General features: G+C 39.1%; 1 protein-coding gene across 1 annotated transcript in view; it reads right to left on the bottom strand.

Moving 5' to 3' along the window:
• Positions 1 to 26,707, bottom strand: part of TMEM132C (transmembrane protein 132C) — a 222,058-nt gene that overhangs the window by 18,027 nt on the left and 177,324 nt on the right. Inside the window, exon 5 of the mRNA XM_074844448.1 lies at positions 11,982 to 12,125. Within this exon, the coding sequence (XP_074700549.1) occupies positions 11,982 to 12,125 (144 nt within the window). The remainder of the gene's footprint in view (positions 1 to 11,981; positions 12,126 to 26,707) is intronic.

The raw sequence follows: 26,707 nt of genomic DNA, 5'->3' as shown, positions 1-26,707 counted from the left end.
AGAGTAATAAATTAAACGGGATCATATTAGAACTCAAATTCTTTTTAATTAAAAAAGTATATTTGTTTAAGCATTTTGATAGATAAAAGAATGTCTCTGTTTTCCTCCAGGGTTTTCCAATGCTTCTAGAAGATCACGGAACGGTACAATGACCGGCTCTCATCTGTGAGTCCTGTCCACAGTAGTCTAAGGAATTTTCTAATAGAAGCTGGAGAGTCTGTGAGCAGTGATCTATCTCTCATCTCCTGGAGTATTTATGCTTTTACTATGAAAACATCTTCCCTCTGAAAGTGCTTTTTATCTTTGGCATCAGAAGAAGTGAGAGATGATGAAGGGAAAGCCTGCTTAGCCACCACCTTTAAGTGATTGTTTTTCTTCTATTCTGCATAGCAGATCAGCAAGAAGTTTTGCATTTTAAAGAGCTTTCTGATGCTATTTCAGCAGTTTCTTTCATTATTAAGCTGCATTCAGCTACTTTCTCCCTTTCTTCTATTTTTCTAACTTCTCTCTCCAGATTAAAACTAAAATAAAGAAGCTAGACAGCAGAAGACAGGGCTAAGCACAATTCCCTAGAGGTTTCTTCTTTGTCTTTCTTTTTTCTGGCATTATATTTTTGTGCCCCTTTGTAACAAAGGCCATTGCCTTTCCAAATGACTTGGATAGAATCTCTCTGCAACAAATCACACTTTATTGAGCTGACAGAGAAAACTACTGCCTGGAAATCAAGAGAGAGTCACTCCTGAATCACTACCTATGGCACTATGTGACTTTGTGATCTGGGGAACAAATGTACCTTTCCATCTGTGATCTGGTAGTGAACAGATTAGCTGCAGTGAATATTAAGGAAATTCCTAGTACCATTATCAGTCAAATGCAGAACCTCTGCGTCTTCCTTTACTTACTCCTTTCAGATTAAGGTCTTGATCCCACCATGACCTCTGTTTTGCAGAATTACAAGAAGGGAGCATGAGCTGCTTGAGGTCACCACAAAGGATGAGACAATGTACTGGCTTGGACTCTGCAGCCATAAAGGGGTTGCTGATGCTTCTGTAAGAATATCGCTTTTGCTGTGTTAAATTCCGCTACACATTCCTGAGAAATCTTCATTCAATTACTGGTGGTGGCAGATAGTTTACGAAAGACAAATTTCATGTCAAATATAAGCTAAGACTGTCTTTCAAAAGATGGTGAACTCAAAACACTGTCTGTTCTGTTTTGTATGTGTTGTACACAGGAGTGGAAAGAACAACTATAAGACCTAAAAATAAATGAGTGGTAGTGACTCTGTGAGTCTAGTCTAGTCTAAGCTTGTTTATTCTCCTGGTGGTTTTTTACCTCTGGAGATACCAGCCCAGTCTCTGAAGGACAGTTCTAAAGGACAAAAAGAGACATTTTTAACACGGCAATCCTGTCAAGTTTAGGAACACTGAAAATTTGTGAGGCATCAGTCCATTTTCTAGGTAGAAGTCTGTGTGGTTTGTCCTTAATTAAACACCCTGAGGTTTAAAAAGTCTCAGAACTTTAAGACTGAACAGAAATGAGGAGATATGATAATGGTAGATGTCCTGCTTGTATTCATCAGGTTCAGAATCTTGTGTTTTGGTGTGTAAACCCATTTACCCATTTTTGTTATACTAATGTAAATGTTGCTAAAATATTCAAAGGTTACATAAATGCTTAAATATTTATGAAAGCACTTCTACGAGCAAAAAGATTTCTCCAGTATCTCTTAAAGGAATCTCAATTTCAATGAAAAAATTTACAGGATAATTAGTAAAGAATAGTGATCAGCATTTTTCAAATATATGACACTCCTACTATTTCAGCTCAGTATCATCACTCTTACATACCAGAAGGGCAACTGAAGCTCATGGAGGTTAAGCTTTGTGAACAAAGTCATTCATTCCATTAAGGAATACCAGAATGACTTACCCACTGAATATACTGACACATAATATATAGAAAATATTAGACAGCGATAATCATTCCACAAGCTTTTTGGACAATCCTTTAGAATTTTGTAACATTCATATCCTTCCTATAGAACTTCTTCTATGAGTTTTTTTTTAACAACATCCTCCATAGAAAGGAAATTATCCTCTATTAAATTCTAGAGGTTTTCAGAGAGACTCTATATAGGACTCTAGCCTTAATTCCAATTAAGCACTATGGTTTTATAGAAAAAGGAAATCCTAGGCTACATGAACATGAAGTGATGGCAACTGCTTCATAAGAAGGATTTCAATGCCTGGCTGCATAATCCTGAATAACCTACTACTGGGACATGGAAGCTGTCTCAAGGCCCATATTATCCATTTTTTCATGTTAAACTGTTTAAGTCTGTTAAGACTTCAGTCCTGAGCTCTTCCATGATCTCTGGAATAATATTTACAGCTTTGTGACACTGTTAGAGCAGCCTTTAAAATGGAAGCATCCATTAGAGGAGTTGCTAATTGCTAGTGTGACTTGACTTGCCAGAGCCACCCCTTATTCCCGCTGACTACAGCTGGAGCTGTGCTCACTGACTCAGAAAGTGAAGCCGAAAGCTCCCCTCACAGGGCGAGCATAAAGGTAAAGTAATGCAGACTCAACACTGATAAGACTGTCATCCTAATAAATTAAAAGCTTGGTTATTCACATTACATGCAAGAATAACCCTAAGAGTTGTTTGTACCTACGACCCACCAAAAGAAAAAGAATTTGTTTCGTGAAATAGTTGAGGAATAATTACTCCCATTCTGGAAACAGTGATGAGGGAGCAGGGCAGGTATTACACTTTAATAACTGATTTAAGCCTCATTCTGCTTCTCTTAGAACTAACTGTCTGCAGTTTTCCATGGATAACATGGCTTGCACACTGGTGTCGCTTTGTGCTTGTAAACAGCTACCACATTCCAAACGCAGTTTCAATCCCTGCGATCAGTCCTCAGGCAAAGTTCCCAGCAACCAGCAATAATAACACGGGGATCGAGCCCTGAGCACTGAAGAAGAGGAGAACTCTGTAAAATCAGGGCCATTATTTAGATGCAATTTGGACTCTCTGCTGAGGAGGGTCTGCATTTTCAATATCAGCATCCAGATTAGCAAAACTAGAAAACCCCCAAAGCTAGAGAGCGTTTCTTAGGGAAAAGGCTGTACATTATCTAATCTCATTACAGAGATTTTGCTGGCAGCTTTGCAGAGCAGAAGCAGTACATTTAATTAACTGAATATCATTCGCTACGACAGAACTGAGAGAGTAAAAGGGGCACAAAATGCCAGCTGAGACTGGAGGGCATCTATTTGCTCCCAAATGACCAGCTTTTGAAGCTGAACTGTAGCTGCACTGAGCCACAGGAGCTCTCTGCAGCTAGCATTATCACGTAAAACAAAATCTGTCTTGTTTTGTGCACTCTTGAGTCAAGTAATTTCTGAAAATGGGGCCGAACAGAGAGTTTGGCTCCCACTCACTAGGGATATGCCAGACTATATATGCAGCATGGCCCCAAGTATCTTGCATGGCAAAGCAGGATCACAAGGTGAAGGCAGGGATTTTTAATTCCATCTACACACTTTGAAAAGTAGTTGTACATTTGAGAGTATCACAATGCTTGTCATCTTCTACCTTAACATACATCTACAATATATGAATTCACAATGTGTAAATTGCAGCTATCGGCAGAAAAGGAAAGGAGAAGCAAACCATTGTTTCTTCTGACTGCATTACTCAAAAAGGTCTGGAGAAAACTGCTTATCTTCCCATCATAGCTATAGAGCTGTCACAAGACTAATGTTATTTCTCCCATTTACTTTCCTGGTCTTGATCTTGCAGCTTTGAAGTTGATTTTGAAGCACCTTCTGTGGAACTTGAGGCACTGTTATTGCCACTCCACTTTGATTTTTCATTTGGGATGTATAGGTGCTCCATCCTGACTTCACTAGTGCAGGTAGTGGGCTGGGTGAAGGCATGAGATGACAGGGAAAGAAGTCTGCAAGGATATGGTTTAAAAGTTTCTTTAGCAGCTTTTGAAATTTTTGCATATTATGTGATGGCAAGGTATTTACAACTTTTATTGCCGAATTTAAGTATCTCAGACCATGTCAATTTTGAGTTTCAATTTCCACAGAGGCTGACTGCTTGGGGAGTAGTGGTATGCATTAAGGATATACCATCTTCTGTGAAAGCTCCATGTATTGCTGGCCTATATGCCGTATTTGCATCTGACAGAAGTGTGTGGTAAAGCTTCATTCTTCTAAAGCTCCTCTGAAGTTTTTCTGCTCTACTGACGTATATTGATCCCAGTAAATCACAGGACTATGAAAAGTACGGAGGAGGGCAAGGAGGTGGACTTTTTATTTGCAATTCTGTTCAGAATATAACGTAACAGATTTACCAGAAGAAAAGCCTACAAAGTCACACGGCTTCAGAACAGCAAAACAGTGGGATTTCCATGCTGTGACTTTCTTTCCTGTTTTTAAAGCTTTCCAGTTTCACACAAATCACAGGAACACGTAGTATAAGAAGAGAAAAGAGGAGCCATGGGAGAAATAGGCTGCTGGGTTTGGACTCACAAGGAGATAGAGGGTGTGGTGAGTAGAACTGTATTTTCAGTTCATCAGCAACCAAACATAAACTTCAGGAAGGATATTTGTGGCGGCCCTTGGGGGTATCTGCACCATGCAGTGGATGTGATGGAGATCCCATGATTTTTCTAAGCCTGCTGGTGTGTCCCTGCAGCTCCTTGCAGAGACCCTAGCTCAGGACCCAAAAGCAGCACACTGTGTTGGCTCTCAGTGCAGTCTCACATGGACTGAGTTTTCAGCTCCTGATTCTGGAGCTAGCCAAGGGAAGACTTGCAAGCCTGAGAATGAACACACAGACACCATATAAAGAGTAGTTCAACTATTCTACACTCCTTCCAGAAAGCTGTATGACTAGTTTATTTTTTTAAATGAGGGTACTGCTACAATTTTAACTGTGTGGACTGAAGTATCTGAAAGAGGCATCAAAACTCCATGAGTAGCTGCCTGAATATTACAGTGGAGGAGGACTGGCAGCAGCTGCTGTTGTTTAGACTGACCCCTTGGTGCTTTCACTGAATCTTGCGGGACTTCCATAAAACCACAGAAGAGAGCATTATATTAAAGTGACTGCACGGAATATGGCCTGTCTAGTATTAGACCACACTGGATTCCTGGAAACCCCATCTAGTGGGACTTTTCATTTCTCCCTTTGTTTTACAGGGTTGAGTTAGGAATGAGATCTGTTTTAATCAGAAGTTTACCCACCTACTAGTTATTCAGCATGCTCAGCTCTACAACAGTTGCACCTAGCTAACAAACTCCAAATAGAGTTTTTTTAGATGTAAGTAAAAAATGAGCGATAAATCAATTGCATTATATTCACTGTAGGAGCTTTTTATTGGAAGTTATTGTTCTTCCTCAATCAAAATAGCTGGTAGGAACAAGCAGTTCTTTCTAGTCAGCCCCTTGTTTTTATTTTCTCCTATAACCTGCACTAAAAGCATAATGTGAAGCCCTAAATCCTCTGAGTCTTGAAGGCTTTGCAATAAAGCCCCATACAAAGAATATATGTGTATGCTGAGGTGCAGAAATGCAATGCAAGTTTGGACTCTTACCCTGCCGTATGCAGCAGGAGTTGAAAGGTATGAGGGAAAATATAATGTGCCCGTGACGTGCCAGGGTTTCTAATGGGATGAAATCTTTTGAAACTCTGCTTCCCCTTGAAATCACCATCTGCATCACACTTCATCACAACCCACCACATCATTATCTGTCTCCAGATGCTGCTGCTAAGAGAGCACAGGGAAGAAACTTCAGATGCCATGGGAAGCTTTGTTTTGAGCAGACTTCACTTTCCTCTAACAGATACTTAGCAGATTCCTCATTTTTGTATTTTCTCACTATCTGTTATAATGTTTCACTAAACCAAGTACAATTATCTCCAAGCTATGTTTAAGACCAGAAGCACTGATTCTCTATGACATCAGTTCTGTAATGTTCATGGTATAACACTTTAATTTCAATAGGAAGAGGACTAGATCTTGAATTAGCCCTGTGGAGAGCAACCCACCAGATATTTAGGCCCTTCCTTAACAGTCTTGAGCATCTCCATATGCTTCAGCAGGTAAGGACAGTCACACCCTGATTCCCATACATCTTCATACAGGTCTTGACAGACCAAGGTATTTTGGCACTAGCACTTTCTTTAATGTAACCCTTCACAGCCTTCCATCACTCCAATGTTTCTGTCATCACTGTTCCCATCTCACCATTTTCTGAGCGTCAGTTTTGCTCTTTCCTGGTCGCATGTCTGGAAAGTTCAAAGGGATCCAGGGACCAGCTGAGCCCTTACAGTAAGTAGATCAGGTAGCAGAAACTGGTGCTGCAGCGGGACATTATCCCCCATCAGTCCACCAGCTGTGGGGAGAAGCTGATCCCCATTCAGGTCAATATATGTACAAAGTGTGGGGACCTCTGCTCTCACTAACAGAGTATCAGCCTCGCTTATGCATGGATAACCACACTTTTCTAGGTGGGGCTACTACAAACAAAGGGCAGGATGATTTCCCTTAGTGCCAGAAGCCTCATTTTGCATTACCAAGTCTGGCATCCAGCCCCTATACTCAGAGAGCAAGGGGTCATGCTGTCCCAGTGTATAGCCACTGGTTTGAGTCAGAGTACGTATCTTTCTATTTGGTGCCTAAACAATATGATGAAAGGGCATCCATAGATCTTATTTTTCTTAAGACTTTTTTTTCTGGAATAGCCATGGTACTATGATGAAACATTAAGGAGCCTGAGGGACTGTCCCCATACCATTAAAATTTCAGGGTGAGCTTTCCTGATGGCTTTAATGAGTGCAGCACTTTAATGAGTGCAGGGCTGAGGCTCAAGAGTTTGATTCTTTAATAGCTGCCTGTAGCTCAGCCACTCAGCTTGGGACTGCATGCAACCTACTGGCAGAAAAATGCGTAACTCTTAATAAAAATACCTACGGATGCTGCTAACTAGTGGTTCCTCTGCCTACCAAAGTGAAAACAATGCTTCTGAATTTAGTTTTAAAACACATTTCAAGTTTTGAAAATACTGGAAAACAAGGAAGAGCCATGAAATTTCTCTGTAGTTAAATAAACTGAAGAGGTTGAAGTGTAGCTATTTGTGTAAGATTGGGTATATTAAGACAATAGCAAAGCATTATATGAAATAATGAAGTGCTGACGAATTTTCCTTAGTAAATAGGGTATTGTGATATGGTTCCAGATACACAATTTTAAAATAAGTCACTACAATTAGTACACAACTATTTATCTCTTATGAGTATGTCTATCTGTCAGCTTCCTTACTGGCAAACTGAGACGTTCCTGCATCATGTGTTACACAGCATCCAGACTGACCTTTAATCTCAATAGATTCACAAATGGACAGCAGACATTTCAACACGAGGTTCTGTCTACTTAGTAAGAATTAATTTAATTTCATAAGCTGTTTCCACCACAAATGGCAAAATGTCTGAAACATTTATGAATCCTAAATGACTATTTCATATGAGTATGTTCCCTGATGTCAGCAGTCTTCACAGTAAAGTTACTCATGTGTGTAAATGATTACTGGATTGGGCCTTTAAACAAGATCTGTAACCTTGACAGCTGTCTGTAAGTCCCATCACTATTGCTTTGAAAATGATGATACCAGCAGTAGTCCCAGTCTTTTCTAGCTATTAAGCCGGAGTTCAGCCATAAAACCCCCTAGCCAGATTTTCAGCCCCCAGCGATTCACTGTTGCTTTGATCTGGGATTTTGTTTCAAGTTGCTGCGATAAGAGAGGGACAGCTGTGTCACTGTGTCCTGGATTTTAGCTCCTAACAGAAATTCCTAACATTCTTGCAGCGGCCTTTACCTGTGGTTAATGTCAACCTCTGCTCATCAGCCCCAATGAAACCAAGAGCCCACTGTTCATTAAAAACTACTGAGGGACACCTAAAGGTAAAATCCATGTTTCTGTTTCCAGTGACAACCACAGCAGCTGCATGTGTGGACTAACATTATCTGAATCATGTTTTGATCTGAATATATCTCAAAGCTATTAATGCCATTTAAAAATGAAAAGAGAGTAGTAAATAAGATCTTTAGAGTATGGTTCAAGGCTAATACACTGAGACTAGTATTCAGCTTTTAATTTACTAATTATAAATAACAGCAATACAATAAGAATACAATACCATGTATAGAGCATCCCTTCATATAGCAACAGGATAAAAGCTAGTACAAGAATGATGAAATACAAGCTCAAAATGTTTACAGTAGCTTCTGAAATACGTGTAGCACTGAAGGTTTTTAAACTCAGGTTATTTTCATGGAAAAAGCCATCCTCAAGTTCATAAGCATTATGAAGAGTTTTCAAACTGGAATCGTCACAAGACATTTTAAGTCTTCTGAAACTCTGCTCTTCTTCACAGCATGAAGCCGCATCTGTTTTAGCAGCCAGGTGACCTGGGAACCCGAGGCAGTATTTGCTCTTGAGCAAACTGTACAAAAGCACCAGCGAAAGCAGCCACATTCCACTTGAATTTCCAGGAGATGAAAAGCAGCCTATGCTTGCAACTACAATTACTATTAATGGATCCAGATATATGGATCCTATTGGTAGATTCCAGCTTAGCAAAGTACAATTTGGCCGTTGCATCATTTTTAGTGCCCTAATAAATTTTGTGTCCACTTTTTAAAGGTTGGACCACTATGTGAAGGTCTAGAGCGTTCAAAGACTTAAAAAAAATTCAAGAAATCAACTGTAAATTTGGAAGTAAAGAGTTGAAACTATGAGAAAATAAAAAAAAAGTAAAAGGAGTAGTAGTCAGCAGATTAAGACAGGACACAAACTGTACACTGAGTTGCCTCGAGACCATGCTTATCACTGGGGAAACTATTACCTGTTATTTGCAGCTATATCTTAGGTTTAGATTTCCACTGGGCTCTGTTACTGAGAGTAATGTAATTGCAGCCAAACTGAAAGCACCCTAAAAATTAATATAAATAAGTTTTTATTTGATGGCCATTCAAATTGCTGGGCAGAAACATTACCTTCAGGCTCTTTACATGAACCATACAAATGGACACTTGGTGACTAAATATTACAAGCCAAGTGCTAATAAGCACCGATCATCTTCAATTTCTAGCCTAACTCCGTGATGTTTACCTGAATTCAAAGTTATCAGAAATTCCACACAATTGAAATCAAACAAAAATATCTGTGTGAACCTCTAGATGATAATACAGCTAAGTATTAAATAGCTCTCATCAATAACTTTTTTTTTTCCTTAGTTTGTGGTTTAAATTACTCTACAGGCTTTCATACCCATAAACACATTTTGGTTCTGCTACAAGAGGGATGCTCAGGAACAAGAACTGTAAACACATGCACACGTTCTTTGTGGAAGAAACCATGATCTTTCCCCAACTGATATAATTTATGATGACTGGATATTTTTTGTTTTAAACAGAAAGGTTACTCCCAAGGTCCCTAAACCAGTATTTTACAGAGGATGATGATATATCCAAAGAATTTAGCATAAAAGCTTGATGGGGAATTTTAAAATGAATTAAGGATGGAAGGTCTTTGTGCTCCATTTGAAGCTTTCTGAGTGACTTTTAAAATCAGAACCAGTATGAACATGTCAATTTGACTTGAACCCCAAACTTCATTTCCCCACGTAAAGAAATTTCCTGGAAACTGGAACATTCTAGATTTAAAAAAAGCCCTTTCCTTTATGATGAGATCAAACCTTTCTATTCAAAGCATTTCATTGAACTCTATTTTTTAACTAGCTGGATGTTTTATAGCAGTTAGCACTCATGTCACAGATGCATTCCTCTAGAGATTCTGCGTATGTTTCTAAATACACAGGAGATAGTTCCTCTATTCATCCGAGCAATTTCAAAACATTTCTGAGGAGAAAGAAATTACACCTGAAAAAATTCTCTAGTTGATTCCAATAAACACGGTGTGTTAGCCTCCAGTTATTTGTTTCACTTCAACTTCAGAGTGGCTAGACAGGGAAGCTTCTAGAAGCCACTTAAAAATGTTCTGATAGTACAAACAGGCTCCACTTTAAGCAACGCTTTTAGTGGAGATAAATTATTTCTGTAGAAAATAAGAGAAGAGCACAGCAGGGTCCCAAGTGCTAATCAAAGGACATAGTGCTTCAAGAAAACATTCTTTCCAAATAAATTGTTGGAGAACTGCAATAGTCCAGGCTGTACTGCAATTACTGAGAGAACACTCTCTTTTTTTGTAAGATTTGGGAATTTCATTTCTCCTTGATCAATATGCTCCAAAGCTATAAAACCCAGAAGTCATTTTTGCAGAGGGATTTTTATTTAGGATATCATTGTGCTGTCATTTTCAATGCATCATCGGTGATGTATAACAAATGCCCATCAGATGTGTATTTTTTTCCCCCTGACTTGAGTCTTCCTCTGAATGGAAGAACTTAATGCTGGTCATTTTCACTGTTGAAAAGAAGAAATCTTCACGGGGCTGGAATTGGTGAAATTTTGTAAGCTCTTTAAGTAAAATGGATAATCTGGATGATCACATAGTAATTTTCTGGTTTTGTTGTTTTTTGGGTTTTTTTGAGTTTTTTTAATTTCTGAATGCTATCTTGTATTTTTTCTTACTCAGGTATGTGGTTTCTAATAAAGTTACAATCATGATGATCCCTAAACTAAATTCCAGCTTTTACTTTGATTTGTAGTTAGGTGGCTACCTTAGGAAAAAGGTTAACAGGAATTCTTTGAGATTAAAAACTCTGTAAAGCATCTGATATATGGGAGCACTTCAAGCCCCAGCAAACTGGAGTGATTTGTTTGGTTCTGAAGGATCCACTGAAAGCAAAAAGGTTTCTGTAAAAGTATTCTATAATGGCTTCATTAGTTCAAAGTATGACTATTTTTCCCACCTACTTGGTTACTTGTATAACAAATGCTTCTACATAAATTCTACAATAGTACAGCAAACTGTTGGCTCCTGCAAGTTCACAGGAGTTTTACTGACTTCCATGAACCTACAAACTGAGCTGACTGTAGTACATAACACTGTGGCATTACTATTTGTATACTATACATCCAAGAGAGCTGACAGCATATTAAAGACACTTAAAGAGTGTCATCACAAAGCCCACTGTGCTATATGCTGTAAAATCACATAATATAACAAAATCCCTATTCAAAAGAGCTTACAGACCAAGGGTAAAATCACGCTTGCTCAAAGACCATGCACCATGAAAGTCCTGTGTGGAAACTGCAGCGGGATTCATGCAGAGCATTGTCTCTGTACCGACTCCCTGCACAGCTGTGAGTTTCCTTCAGGGCCTTGACTACATCTTCACAGCAGAAATAGCTGTGTTGCCTTAAGACAATACTACCCCACTGGTGTGTGTTACTGCGTGACATTAAGCTGCTGGTGCTAAATTGATGGACCAGTCATGTGAATGCTGTCTGGCCACTTCTGTGCAGAATCAAGCTGTTAATTCAAAACAGCTCTCAGCAGAACGTGAAGTTGACCAGGATGACTTTGCATTGCAGTTGCTGGGGAACACTCATCCAATCCATTCCACTGATGCAGCTGTGGAGGTGATAATCACAGCTGGAAAGGTGATAAGAAACATCTGGAGAGGCAGTACTAACAGCAGAGCTGTTTTTGCAGTGAATGAACTCTGTGCACAGAGGATGTGGTGTGACATTACAAAGACATTTTAAAATTAGGACACAAATAAAAATTAAACACTGAAACTCTACTGAAAGTCAGTGTGGTGGATGTACTGTTACACCTAACTCTCTCCTTAAAAATGCCTCTCCTTATGCTTTTGAAACAGTAGTACAATTAATTTGCAGGAGTCGATTTAGTGGTTGTTCCCAGGCTATGATCCTTTTGTGTATAAAAGGACATGAAATTTCAGAAGCCAATACATGGCATGAACTTACTTTAATGACGTCTTCATCAGAGGATTTGCACTCAACTGATTCAGAGATGTCTGTCACAGCACTGTTCTCCTCAATGGAGACCACTTTGATGGGCACTGCCACTGTTTTTCCCGTGAGAATTGCAGTGTTCAGAATTTCCGTGTCCTGTACACAAAACAAAGCACAGTGCTGTTCAGAGACAGCTAAGGAGATTTCCAAAAGGCAAGCATTGGCTCTTCAACTGGACTTATACTCAAGAAAGATGTATTAGTTCTCAGTGGCTAATGATCAAATCTCATCTTCAAATAGGTGCAACTTGGTAAAATGTAGTAAAATCCCAATTATATTTTATCTGCTAAATAAACAATCAGCTGTATTGCACATTGTTAAATAGTGAGCAACATAACTGCAGCTAAATTCAGTCCAGGCAGGCACACATCATAGGTAGCTTCTACTTTTTAAGTATATGGGGCTTTTCCTTCCAAAACATGAGTTCAGAGTTTTTACTAAACTGTATTTGATTGGCAATGTTTGGGACAGGATACAAGAGCCTCGAAAGTAAAATATTGCTCTTTGAACCGAAGCCCATTGCAAAAACGGGGCCTCTCTGTGAACTCTGTATCTGGAACTGTTTCAAGATTATTTAATTTCCTTTGATATGGCCAATGAAGCAATGTAAGGAATCCAGAAGGAGTTAGTGATGCTATTAACTACAGGGAAAATAAAAAGGAAATTTGAAGTTTGAACTTGGGTCGTGGCATACAAAAGCCTTTCAATATACCATCAACTAAGCTAACTCTTAAATGGTTTCAGCATCACTGTATTCCCAAGATTCCCCATGCAGGAAGAATTTCGCAGTTTTCTCCAACTTTTCAACTTCCAATTCTATAAAGTGACTAAAATATTCAGCAAAATCCTCAGCACCAAAGTCATGAGGACTGCAGCCACTGATGTCAACAGCAGCAAAATGGGGCACTGATATTGTTGATACTGTTTTCAATTCAAGTTTAGTGAGTTTGAAATCTAGGTCAGATTTTCTTTTCATCTTGCAACTCGTTATTTCTCAGGTTCTCCTACAGCTCTGAAGAAATCCCATCAAACTTAAAAAAAAAGTTAAAAAAGGAATGTTGACTGTTCTAGAAAAGTAAGAACCCTAAATAATTCCTATGGCATATATGAAAACAAAACTACCCAAGGCAGTAAATCAGAGCCAGATTTATAAATAACATTATTGGAAAGTCTAAGGCCATTCTCAGGAACTCCTGGATTTCAAAGGCAGAGACCACCCCCAGCCATCCCCCAGCCAAATTCTGCTGAGTACCTGGCATTTTTGAACAATAGAGCGCTGTAGTGAAATGCAAGGCTTTGGGAGCTTAACTTCAGTCATCCAAACTTGAAAATTTTGTTCCATTTTGGTAAGTCCAGAAACAGACGCAAAGGAGAAGATCTCAACATATGTGAAAAAAAACGTAATAACAAACCCAACTACCCTTCTGTCTGTAGACTTCCAAAGCAAGCATTGAATAACCCATATAAGTTCACCAAAAAGCAGATTCAACATATTTTCTGCTGTGTATTTGGCTACTGTAAGTGCTGTATGTCCTCTGAAATTAATATTTTGCCTGAATTCCTTAAGCCTTATTTTTTTGTGACTCTGAGTGTTAAATACTGCAAACTAAGGACTCCAGGGCAAAGGAACAGCAAGAGAGTTTATGGAAGTGACAGGACATCTTTTCAGGCTATTTCAGCTCTGCTTTGAAATGATTCTACTTAGATCCAGTTTTTCCTTAGCAACTGATATGTATTACTGATAGAGAAATCTAATTTAAAGGGACAGGTTCCTTTGAAGAAGACAGAAATCCCATAAATAGAAACGATAGATAAAAAAAACTTACCCTGATTTACCCATATTTGCATTTAATGGCAATTTATGAAGTTCAAGACATATCAGAATCATACACACACAAATCAAAAAAGAAACAAGCCCTGCACCACTGCCAAGAAGACAAAAACAAAGACCTGATTATGCAGTGAGGTGAAACTTTTATGCCACAAGCAGCAGAGTAAATTCATCATTCAGGTTTAACTTGCAACAAACTGCCTGGGAGTCACTAGAACTCTCTCCAGGTCAGCTTTGCTCATGCCTGCAGCACTGAATAATCAGAGGCCTCAACATGAAGTCAAATATTAAGAAAAATAGGAGAGAAGGGAAGTGGGAAGCCTAGCAGACAAGAGCTCAAGGCACTCTGACCTGCATGAGGATCCTGATTTCCCAGCCCTGCATCTCACCAGGAAAAGACCAGCTGCTTAGTCCGCTCTGGCATTCTGGGTGATGGCAAGACTGCCAGTAGTATCATGCTAAATCATGTTTGCTGTACAACCAGCCATGGCTGCAGCTAAGCTCTCAGCCTACGCTACAGCACCACAAGAACACTAGAGGACAGGATTAAAATCCAGTATTGGAGATAGGGCTTAAAAAAATGGGATGCAATAAAGTTAAATGTAAGTTGCTTCTTTCCTGTAGGAACAACTAATCCTATGAACGCAGGACAGAAAATATTCAACAGGAAAAGCTGATCTCAGAAAAGCATTTGGGGATTATAGTAGATCACAAACTGAACATAAGTCAGCAATTGAATGCTGCTGTGGTTAAAAAACAAAACCAAACCAACCAAAGAACCCTCCCACAGTAAATTGTACAAAGAGGAGTATCACCTGTAATATGTGAGGTACTCCTACTCAGTACTAGCAAGGTCTCAGCTAAAGGACTATGTCTGATTTTGAGAACTGTACTGCCAAGAAAAGCTTTCACAATTGAAAAGAAATAAAAAAGAACAAGAAGAATAAATCAAAGACTAGAAAATAAGATCTGTGAGGAATAACTGAAAGAATTGGGATTGTTCAGCCTAGAAAAGATTATGGGGAAAGATGATTACTATCTCCATATACATAAAAGTCTTAAAAAAATTAGGAAGAATAAACTATTTCCCATGTTCATGAACTGGGCCTGAGGTAATGGGCTAAAACTGCAACAAGGAAGATTTGTTTGTCATTAAGGCAATCTTTGTAATAAAAATAATGATAGCAAATTGTCTGGGGCAGAAGAAAACACACAGTCTAGTCTAAGAGATCTTTGAAGAACAGATTATACATCATTCAGAAATAACATAGGTTCCTTGAGTCAGGTAGAAGAGGGAGCAGATGACTTCTTGTGGTTCCCTCCCCCTCTGTATCTTAGCCTCCAGTTTTTCAAAATCAAATGATAACACAATATATCTTGTATTTGAAATAACCCTGTTCTGCTTTGCACATCCCCAATAATATGATCCTTCTTCACTGGACAAAAGAAAATTATCTGTACGTTTAAAAAATGAAAAGCCTGAGAGCAAGTGTGACTGACATTCCTGCTTTCTGCACTATATAGAGCAGAGCTGATGTACCAATTGTTAAGTAATAATCTGTCACTTCTGTTTCTCTCTTTCTAATAGGTCATTATCGGTGTATCTGAATTCTAAGTGGCTTTGATATAAAGCCACTACTACAAAGGTTAAAAAACCTTTTCAAATTTCTCAAGACCTTTCTGGAAAGAAGACAGAAAACTTGGCTACTGACACATTATCAGCAATTAGAAACGTCAATATTCTGCCCTTTGCTAATAGTTTTATTAAAGGAGGTAGTGTGCATCTGAATTAATTTATTTTGATTCAGAGATGCATCTGCCCCCAAAATTGTAAAAGGCATTGTTTGTCATGATAAGGGGCTACTGAAATTTTACACCCCTTCTCTGTAGCTCAGTATAAACTTCAGGAATTTCAAATTCATGATGTGCACAAAGGAGATGAAACATATTGGAGCTATTATGTAATGGCTTCATAGCTAGTACCGTTAGAATCATAAGAGGTCCTCAGCATTGGAAAGCTATCGGTAGCCACCTAGCTACAGCTCTGAGCAGACGGAAACCTTTGTATTTCATCTCCACTGAAAGCAGTTGTAACTCACTGGTATTACACAGATTAAGAAATACTGAAGTATAAGCAATTAATATATTACACACTATATTAAAAGCAATTTTCAAATCTGCCACTTCCCTTGCTCAGTCTGTAAGTGCCCTATGCTATTCAACTGTGATATTTAAAAAATAAAAAAAAGACCAAAGAACCGAGTCTTGATTCTATTGTCTTTTTGTCTAGACCTAAAATAGAAAAATGTGTGTCCTGTATCCCTGTGTATGGAATAGCCTTATGACACAACTTCTGCCTCCTCAGTGTTTCCTTTATATTGCTGCAATAAAGCCAAAGGCTTTAATGTAACAGAGAATTGACCCGTTGTCTGCACCCATACACAAGCTGTTAGGCAGAAGACTCTAAATAATGTATGAAAGCAGTCCAAGACTCCTCAAAAGCTGAACTGAAACTCATAAAGATAAAAGGAGCTTAAACAGAACTGTCTGCTCTGCAATACTGAGCACTGAACTGCACCACAGACAAGGGGGCTGTTTCCCAAACCTGTTTCCCTTGCATTCTGCCACCTCCTGTAATACCCTTGATGATCCACTGATGAGCAGAAATGGTAGTTGAATCTTTAAGGATATGTCAAGCCACATTAAGAAAACAATTGTTCTCACATTGAGAGGATTGCGAGAACGGGAAATACGATAGCTGGTATAGGTGGTGATTTTTACGTTTTATTTTTAAATGCAATATACCATCCTGTTTGCAAGCTAATTTGGGAGTATACAAACAGGATTACTAACAAACCTTTAGAGAGACTAAGAACTCATTTAAAATGTAGGCGCTTTTCAAAAATCACAATATCTTGGCCATTTCCACATTCTTTAATTTTTAAAATCCCCCAAGAACTAATCTACTTTCTGTGCAGGCAGCAACTAAAGTTTTAAAATCAAATTTATTTTGTGTGGCAAAAGACTGAAAGCATCTGATAGCTATGTTAGGACTTGTTCCCAATAAATTCAAAAATGGGGAAAGTAGTGCAAAGTAAATTGAAAAAACAAAAAGAGGATGAGTTATAAGCAAGCATCAATATCCAGGTTGGAAAGAAGTTTCTGTAAGTGTATTATAAACTCTAAAAAAGCAAGGGTTGTCATTTCCAAAGTTGAAATAGAGAACTACATATATAATTCTCATTGACACAGAAGGGAGATTTGAGCCCTGAACTTCTTTGTTAGCCTCAAACTGTCTTTGCAGCACAATGGCCGAATCCCAACAATATCTGAGTCTGCAGAGACAGAGTTGGTTTTCTTGTATGAAGTCCGACCTACAAACTCCCAATTAGGATGGTTCTTTCCTGTTACCAGGGCACCCCTTCAACGAATACAGCATATGAAGGAAATCATTACTACTTAAACATATTTAATTAACAAACAGTAGTATTAAAGACCATTTTTTTCTTGTTGATCTAATGGTTAAAGGAAGACTAGTGGTTAGACATATGGCTCTAACCAAAGAAGATATTCAAAAGCAAACCATTGAATTGTGTGCATAAGAAATTAAAAATTTATCAATAAGTTTTAACTTCAAGCTAGATCTCAAATAGAACTGAGTAAATGTCTTCACCCAACATAGCATTTTCATTACCCACTAAAAAAACATCTACTCTTTCCCAGCCTAGACTACATCTTGTGTACTAGTCTAGCTGAAATCAGCACTACATTTGCTTGGTCAAAACCCAGACCTTTTGCAAAGGACCTGAACCATCAGACTCTGCATCAAGAACACAGAATTGCACCTCCTCTACACAAACCTTCAGCGTGCTTCACTGATTTCAGAAATGAAGTCCTGAGGACACAACCTGATACCTACTACAGGTAAAGAAAAGCTTCTCTGCTGACATACATATGCAGCAAGCATGGTATGAAATCTTCATAGCAGGAGCAACTTCTACTGTTCATCCTCCTTCCCCAGATAAAGGAATTAAGAGGGATAGGCGGCTTTCACACCTCTTTATAGCTAAGCACTTGATAAGTTGTGACTCAAGTGCAACTAGTTAGGACAAAGGGTTACTCCCATTCATTTCCCTGCATTCTTGATTTTGAAAAAAAAAAAATTAAAAAAAGATTATGTAATCAAGAAGCCCACTGCATAGGCTAGAACTGGTGAGTTCTATCGGCCTGGAACTCCTCTGTTTGTGTCTGTATCAAGTTACCACAGTTACAAATCTTGCTATTACATTTCAGTAGATCAGGAAAAGAATTAATTGGCATTTCAAAGAAAAATGGTGAGATTGGAGTCAGGCAGGGAGTCAGACATTACATTATATGGCACCTGAGTTCAGTGGGACAATTATATAGAATTTGACTCAAGTCACTCTACAGGAAGTGTCTGAGCTTTCCTGCTTGGAGCTGATGTTATGATCCAGAGTACCATAAACTTTCGTTCATACTCTGGTCTTGGTTACATCAGGGTTAACTTGGATAAAGTCCACTAGCAGTAGTATTGGTCTAAACATTTTCTTCCACAGCTGCACTCATTGTGCTACTTCACAGAAAACTCAGTAGAACTGGTTTTCAGAAAAATCAGTACTTTTTTAGGAAGGGAAAATAACATCCATAAAGCTAATGTATTCTAGACAGAGCTGAGAAGAAGCGTGTGTTCACATCTGGGCATTTGAAGTTAGGTAACACTATGATTGACTCTGCAGGAATCACGCATTTTATTCCATCCCTATTTCAGTCGGGGAACTTCCACCAATGTCAGTGGGAGCTCTGTGCAAACAGCAAGAATACAGAATACAAGCCTTAGTTGCTTGAGTTTAGCTGAAGAGCAAACCTTATGTTCATCCAACCTCTCAGTTGTAAGAAGGCAAGCATTCAGCCATGACTAATTTAGGAACTAATTCAACATTAAATTGTGGCAGAATGAGGAAGCAAAGTGACAGCTGTTTAATTAAACTCTAAATCCGATTAGATGGTGTTATCAAGAGAAATCCATGGGAGCCTGAGGTCATGAGAATGGTCCTGTTTACAGGCTGAAAATTCTGTAAGTGGAATCTCATAGAATGATGTTAATCATAGCTTAGCATTAAGATTTCTCCCTTCACACAAACACAGTACCTCAAGAGTAACAAACCTATGCTGAAGACCTGAAGGAGTGACACAGAAAAGCCAATTATGTTTTAATTTATAAGGAAAGTTTCTTGAAAAAGTTTGTGGAAAAGAGGCAGTTGGGCACTGTCTACCTTAAATTCAAACCAGTATTTGTCTCACGGAAAAAGGACAGAAGCAGCAAGCCCTTGCATGCTGTTGACAGCACTTGAATCGGTGGAGACAACGCCTACGTGGGAGAGCTCCAGGAGCTGTACAGTGCTTCCAACTATTGTTCAACCCATCACCCTTGATGAACAGTGACACCTTGGCAACACATTTACAAGACCAGAAGATGGAGATGTGGGAGACATAAACTAAACTCCACATACGCCAGTTGCAAACACCATAAATAGTCTACTGATGAGCACTAAGTTATGCATCACAAGTTTCCAGGGCATCCTAGTTAGAGTGATGCACAGGGCTGTAGTGTACTGCCGACAACTGTTATGCTGATTTGTGAGTCTGGTAACACAATGGTTGTAGATTTGAGTTATTAATACTACTAAGATTACAGCTGATTAACGAAATAACATTGTTAGGCAGCAGACTCTGTTTATCTACATAATCCTATGATTAAAAGTAAATGATACATTGTGCTTTCTGCCAACTAGATTCTCTGACACTGCACATTCACAAACAGTATATACAGGAAGGGAAAGAAGCTGTCATTCTGTTTTTAAATTCTTAGCACACATTTCAGAAGAACAGGAGTGTTTCTGAATCCATGCTAGGGCACGTGGAAAATAAGGAGGTGGTTGGTGACAGCCAACACGGCTTCACTAAGGGCAAATCGTGCCTGACAAATGTGGTGGCCTTCTACGATGGGGTTACAGCATTGGTGGGCAAGGGAAGAGCAACTGACATCATCTACCTAGACCTGTGCAAAGCATCTGACACTGTCCCACATGACATCCTTGTCTCTAAACTGGAAAGGCACGATTTGACAGATGGATCACTCGGTGAATGAGGAATTGGCTGGATGGTCACACTCAGTGAGTTGCAGTCAATGGCTCAATGTCCAAGTGGAGAGCAGTGACAAATGGTGTTCCTCAGGGGTGGGTGTTGGGACTGGTGCTGTTGGCGACATGGACAGTGGGACTGAGTGTACCCTCAGCAAGTTTGCCAATGACACCGAGCTGTGTGGTGCAGTCGACATGCTGGAGGGAAGGGATGGGCCATCCAGAGGGACCTGGACAGGCTGGAGAGGTGGGAACGTGCAAACCTCATGAAGTTCAACAAGGCCAAGTGCAAGGTCCTGCACATGGGTTGGGGCAATCCCAAGCACAAACACAGGCTGGGCGAGGAGTGGATGGACAGCAGCCCCAAGGAGAAGGACTTGGAGGTAGTAGTGGATGGAAAACTGACTGTGAGCCAGCAATGTGCGCTCACAGCCCAGAAAGCCAACTGTGTCCTGGGCTGCATCAAGAGAAGTATGACCAGCAGGTCGAGGGAGGGGATTCTCCTCCTCTGCTCTGCTCTTGTGAGACCCCACCTGCAGTGCTGTGTCCAGCTCTGGGGCCCCTAACATCAGAAGGACATGGACCTGTTGGAGCAGGTCCAGAGGAAGCCACAAAAATGATCGGGACGCTGGAGCACCTCCCCTGCAAGGACAGGCTGAGAGAGTTGGGGTTGCTCAGCCTGGAGAAGAGAAGGCTCTGGGGAGACCTTAGAGCGGCCTCCCAGGACTGAAAGGGGCTACAGGAAAGCTGGGGAAGGACTCTTGATCAAGGGGTGTAGGGATAGGATGAGGGGTAATGGTTTTAAACTGAAAGAGGGTAGATTTAGATTAGATATAAGGAAGAAATTCCTTCCTGCGAGGGTTGCGAGACACTGAAACAGCTTGTCCAGAGAAGCTGTGGCTGCCCCCTCCCTGGCAGTGTTCAAGGCCAGGTTGGACGGGGCTTTGAGCAACCTGGGCTAGTGGAAGGTGTCCCTGCCCATGGCAGGGGGTTGGAACTAGCTGATCTTTAAGGTCCTTTCCAACCCAAACCATTCTATGATTCTACAGACCAAAGAGTTTGCATGACTGAGGACTGCCCTGAAGCAGATTCACTCCATGGCAGGCAGTGATGAAGGGCAAGTTTTGTTGGTTGGATTTTGGTTTTCTCTTTTCTTTCACTTGATTGCAGTGCTATTGGCCCATCACATGTAAATCCTGCTCTGCTTCATTCATCAGTTTTTAACACAAGGACTTTTACTTCATGAGTAATACCATATTGCAAAAGAAATGGGGTAATGTCATTAAGTAGTAAAACCAAAGGGGGACAACCTGCTTACTTAATAGCATGCCTCAGTATTCAAACATGAATCCAGATGGAATCCAGGTTACTCTGTGACTCCAAGGTCCATACTGTCAAGAAAAATGTAAACTAATGAACAAATTAACAGTAATTAAAAATCAGGTTATTCAAAATCTACATAAGAAATAGATTTATTCATTAAAAGTTGCCATTTCTGCAGTCTGTTTCTGATGAGGATAGTAGAATAAAAGATCTCAAAATTTATTTTGGATACTAATTCTTTTCATGGAAACACTGTGAGGTACCTTCTTTTTATTAAAACTTCATTAAATGGCCAATGATGTACATGTCACAAAAATTAAGGACCATACCTGCCCTGAAGAACAAATAATACAGAAGTCAAATACAGATAAAACATCACCCGTGGAAAGACCCAAAGGTGGACGTTGGCATTGTTCTGTCCCTAGCCTGCATGACATTTGTTTGAAGACCTTGATCAACATGATGTCTATGGGTGTCTTAAAGGAGTCTTAAAGAAGGTAAACAGGAAATGTGGAAACAGGGACATAAGGAAGGGACTCAGACTCATATTTCTCACCTCCCAGAAGAGTGGCTTTAACCACCACAGGCAAAGCCCATCAGTGCACAGGCTAGGCTGTGGCCCCTCACCCATTTCTTCTGGGGCTGGACCACTGCAAGGAAACCGGTGGCAGATTCCTGGGTCCAGAGCAGAGGAAGGCAAATGGCACTCAGCTGGGATGGGTACGTCTTGCACCCAGCACAATCTTCCCTGTAGCTTTTGTGAACCATGTAATTTATGACAATGATCTGAGTGACTTTTCAAAATGGGAACTCACTGTTCTGCAAATGCAGTGTCTTTTTAATCAATGATCTTGTCTCTGTTTAGTCTCCATATTGAGATAAATCTTAATTACTGGCTCCCCTACATTAGCAACAAACCGTTCCATTTTCTTCCCTGCTTATACAGTTTTCAAATACCCTGCCAGTGGAATTTTTGAGTCCTGATAAATTATGCTCTGCAGACAGAAAAGAGGAATGTAGAATATATTAACAGATAGGGATGCAAAAGAATATCTTTGGATTCTTGGATGACTAATCCACACTTCCCTTGCAGTGAATCTATCCTGTTAGCATCCGAATGTGCAAAAGGGAACATAGCCAATGATTACTTTGATTTAGCAGATGCAGGCTGTATTGCTAAATGTAATTCTATCATCACCCAAAAATGAGCATCTCTTTTAAAAAGTAAGAAGAGACTGGAGCAACTGAATAAAATTAACCATGCCTTTAATTGCTTTGTTCTGTTTACAGTTAGTGACGTAAAATGATGGAAAAATGTTATAAAGCCATTACTCAGATCTGTGCATCAGTATGAAGGCCACATTGACTTAAGGTCAGGTACAGAGGTCTGGACTCTATCCAGACTATTATGACAACAGTATCTCACTTCTTGTTGCTTGCAATTTTGAATAAAAAAATAAAATCTTATCAGCATAAACCTCCCATGTGCAAAGTCCATAAAGAGTATTCTGGCTAGCAGAAAAACAAGCAATAGACACAGCCTGTTTTATAAGGATGAAACCTCCAAAAAGAACAGGGAGAAACATTTTGCTTCAAGCTGTGGGCTAACGAATGCCCTTGCTTCAGAGCTTATGGAAAGAGCAATTATCCTAGCAGACAAGGTAGCTTTCTGTGATCTGGTGAAGAGTGATAACCAGTCTCTGTCTCGTCATTTCCAATGTGTTTTAAACTAGGTGGAATGAAGAAACCTCATTAGCCAGTAGGTCCAGAAAGGTACAACACCTCTGAAGGTCCTGTCACTTCTTCCCCTTCTGAACAACTGAGAATCAAATTCAGATTTCTTTTAACAAATTTGTTTCAGAACCAAATATTTACTTTACTGTATTTGTTATACTAAGTTGATCATATGCAGTTCACAGTACCAATTCAAAACTTGATTTTGGAGCTGTAATAGTGTGCCACAGACACTGAGACTAACCAATAAATCTTATTTCCTCTCCCTTGTGGAATAAGGATCCAAGCACTTCCATTAATATTTCTACCAGTAAAGTTCCACTGCCTGAATATCAATGCTAATTGTATTTATTATTTGTATAAAAGCAACCCCATTCTGGCTCCACATGATAGCTGAATGTCAATACACTGAGCAGTGACTATAATAAGAGACTGTTTCTACACCAAGGAGTTAAAAAGAGCAACTAGATCAACTGATTCTCAGCACATCTTGGTGAATAACTGATTCTTGTTGTTTTCTGAACAGATCTAGGAATGAGAAAAATCATTCCCACACCATCTGACACAGTTTGGTTTTGGTTTTCTTGCTGAATAAAACACTCCAAAAATATTGAAGTGTTCTAGTCTTCTTTCCATTTTATTTTCCTAAAATATTTGGAGAAATATATAGCCCTGATGTTATATCAAAACAAAACATCAAATTATTTTTACTTATAAAGTATGAACCCCCAAATACCATTTTGGCTAAATGAGTCTTGGTTTGATCCCTTATGGCTCTTTTAATTTTTTTAATAGATAATTTTTTCTTTTAATTTTTATTATATATAATTTTATTTATATATATTTTATATATAAAACCTTTGTTTTCTTAAAACCTGTCTTTACCTAGCATAAAGCAAGGTGGAACGAGAAACATGTGGTCCTTTTCCCACAGCGAGCATGGATTCAGTTAAAGCAGTGACTCCTTAGGGAACCTGCATACTTGAAAGGAGTTTAGAAGACCCTGATACCTAAATTGTGAGGGACCAAACTAATTACCAAGTATGTCAGAGAGGCATTCCCTACAGCAGCAACAACCAGCAAACCCTCTGCAAGGAAAGAGGTGTCAGACAGATTTCCTCAAGACTGCAGACAGCGAGTACAGTCTCCGAAACTCCCTCCTTCCCCCTCTCACAAGAACTGTTACACTGCTTGAATCAGGCAGAGTGACATGCTTAGCTCACACATGTCAATGTATTACACTTGCATGCAATGCTTTTTTTTAATGAATCAAGTCCTCAAGAGATAACTACAAACCTTCCCTACCACCCTAAATTACTACGACAAGATGATCTCATTAGATAATCTAACCCCCTAGGTGATGGAAAATGAAAATTAATAAGGACATGAAGTAAAATCAACTGAACATTTTCATGCTTGATTGTGTCTTCCTTTGTCATCTTAAAAGCTGTAACTGTGCATAGTTTGTCCTTTTTAAGTGTCTGTTGTAATCAATGTGTATCAACAGTGACTGAGACTGGCTGGGGGCCTCTCTGTTTTGTAGGAGCTGCGACACTAAATTCAATTAGGTACAGCTCACTAAAAAAACAAGTATTATGCTAAAGCTGCCTCTATTCCCTGTTGACTTGGACAGATATGTCAAGATCCAGTGGCCAATATGTATTTTCAAAGAAAGATGGTATTTCCTGCTGCGTGGATGAACAGTCTGTAACTGAAAATGACTTCAAAGAAAACAATTCTGGAACCACTTAAAAAGTAGAAAAAGTTTTAAGGACAACTGCAGGAGATGGGAAGCATAAGCTCACATTTCATCTTTCTATAACCACTTAAAATATAGACTAAGGTTATAAAGGTGACTGGAGAAGATGGGAAGCAGAAGCCCACATTTTATTTCTCTATACTTAGATATAAATGAAACAAAACCCCTGATTTTTTAGAAGATGCGTATGTGTAACACAGGAAACTATCTGCTCCTCTTTGTGAAATTTCATTCCTTACTTTCAGTATTTTGCTAAATTGACTTAGAAATGAAAGCACTTACATAGGAAACACATTATCTACAGAGAAAAAATCGTAGTTATGGGTTGAAATGTGAGTGATTACCTGAGATATTCCCACTCCAGCATCATTACTGGTTATTTTGAGCATAGAAAATGCAAACAGATGAAAAGCTGTGAAGTGACAGGTTAAAAGCCCTTATTCTGAGACCAACATACTCGAGAACCATCACTGTTGTTGTTTCAGAGCATTGCTACTTATGGATATAAGTATACTTACAGATACTTATGAATACACTTACACCTGATGAATACAAGCAACAAACTGTCCTAAGTTCTCTGAAAACTTATGTTTTTATACATTTATGTGGTGCATAAATTATATATATTTCATGTATAGTAGACATATGACAACATCTACGATATGTACTCATAATTTTTTATGTAACAAACACTCTTAGAAGAGTAGCCATGTGCTTGGAAAATAAAGTGGAGAGAAATGCATTAAGAGCATTAGTTCAGTGACTGTAGCTACTTACAACATTCCCAGAAAAGGATAAATATTTGTTACGGATACCAAAATCTATGCCAACAAAATGGCCTCAGAAACTGCAACACATTCTATCCTTTCTAATCACAAAAATAGCTTTTCATTTACTCAAACATCTAAGGAATAATTGTCTGAGAAAGTCTTCAGCTATGATGAACACCTCTCATGTTTTCTCCATTGCTGAATGGTCCTATTAAGTTTATCACAGATGGGAGTGGGAATATTGGTAAAACCTGAATGGGAGAGAAAGGCAACAGCCACCTGGTGATCTTATAATGGAATAGTTCATGGATGCTTAAGCAGCCAGGGATGGAGCTGTATAATATTTTCTTGCTGAAATAATTTCATGGCTTACAGTTCTCTTTTATTGCAAAAATACTAAGATGTGAAATGTGTCAATTTAAGGGCATTTTCTAGGCTCAAGATCTGTCAGTCATTTACTTTCTTTTTTCAGGAGTCTGAAGAATTTATTTGGAAATGGACCCCCAGTTAAATTGGCTTTGCTCCACCATTAAGCAGAACCAGCACAGCTCTGGTGATGTCTCGAGTCTGTGACGACTGTGGGAATATAGCTGGTAGTAAAAAGGCAATTTTCATTAGCAATTTGAAATTCTTCCCATGTTCATTTCAATTAAACCTGCGGTCCTGTTATATAGTTGGTTATATATCTATAATAATATTGCTGTAATAGCTGTAATCAATAGACAGTTGCGGATTGAAAATATACAAGCATATTAGGACACAGGCATGGATTCACACACAATTACACCCTGCACATATATATGTGAGTAATCTCTGTGTACTCGAACACATACACAACTATAATGGAAACAAGATTATGAGGCATTCCTGTTAATAGAAGCCACGTAGTTGATTATAGGCAGATAGAGGCAGTACTTTTCATTTTATATATAACACATTTCTACCCCAGGTATTTCTTACTGTAAATATTTTGCAAACATAGTTTTTTTAAACCTGACCCCACTGAAATCAACAGTGATTTTGCCAGTGGCTGCAGTAAAGCTGCGGTCCGTTCATCAAGCATTATGGAGTAAACCCTAAAGAGTCCTCCCTAATGTGCT

The sequence above is a fragment of the Strix aluco genome, chromosome 18, assembly GCF_031877795.1.
Source record: "Strix aluco isolate bStrAlu1 chromosome 18, bStrAlu1.hap1, whole genome shotgun sequence".
NCBI classification, from domain to species: domain Eukaryota; kingdom Metazoa; phylum Chordata; class Aves; order Strigiformes; family Strigidae; genus Strix; species Strix aluco.
The sequence above is the reverse complement of the archived record's forward strand: the minus strand, read 5'-3'. Positions and strand labels throughout refer to the sequence as shown.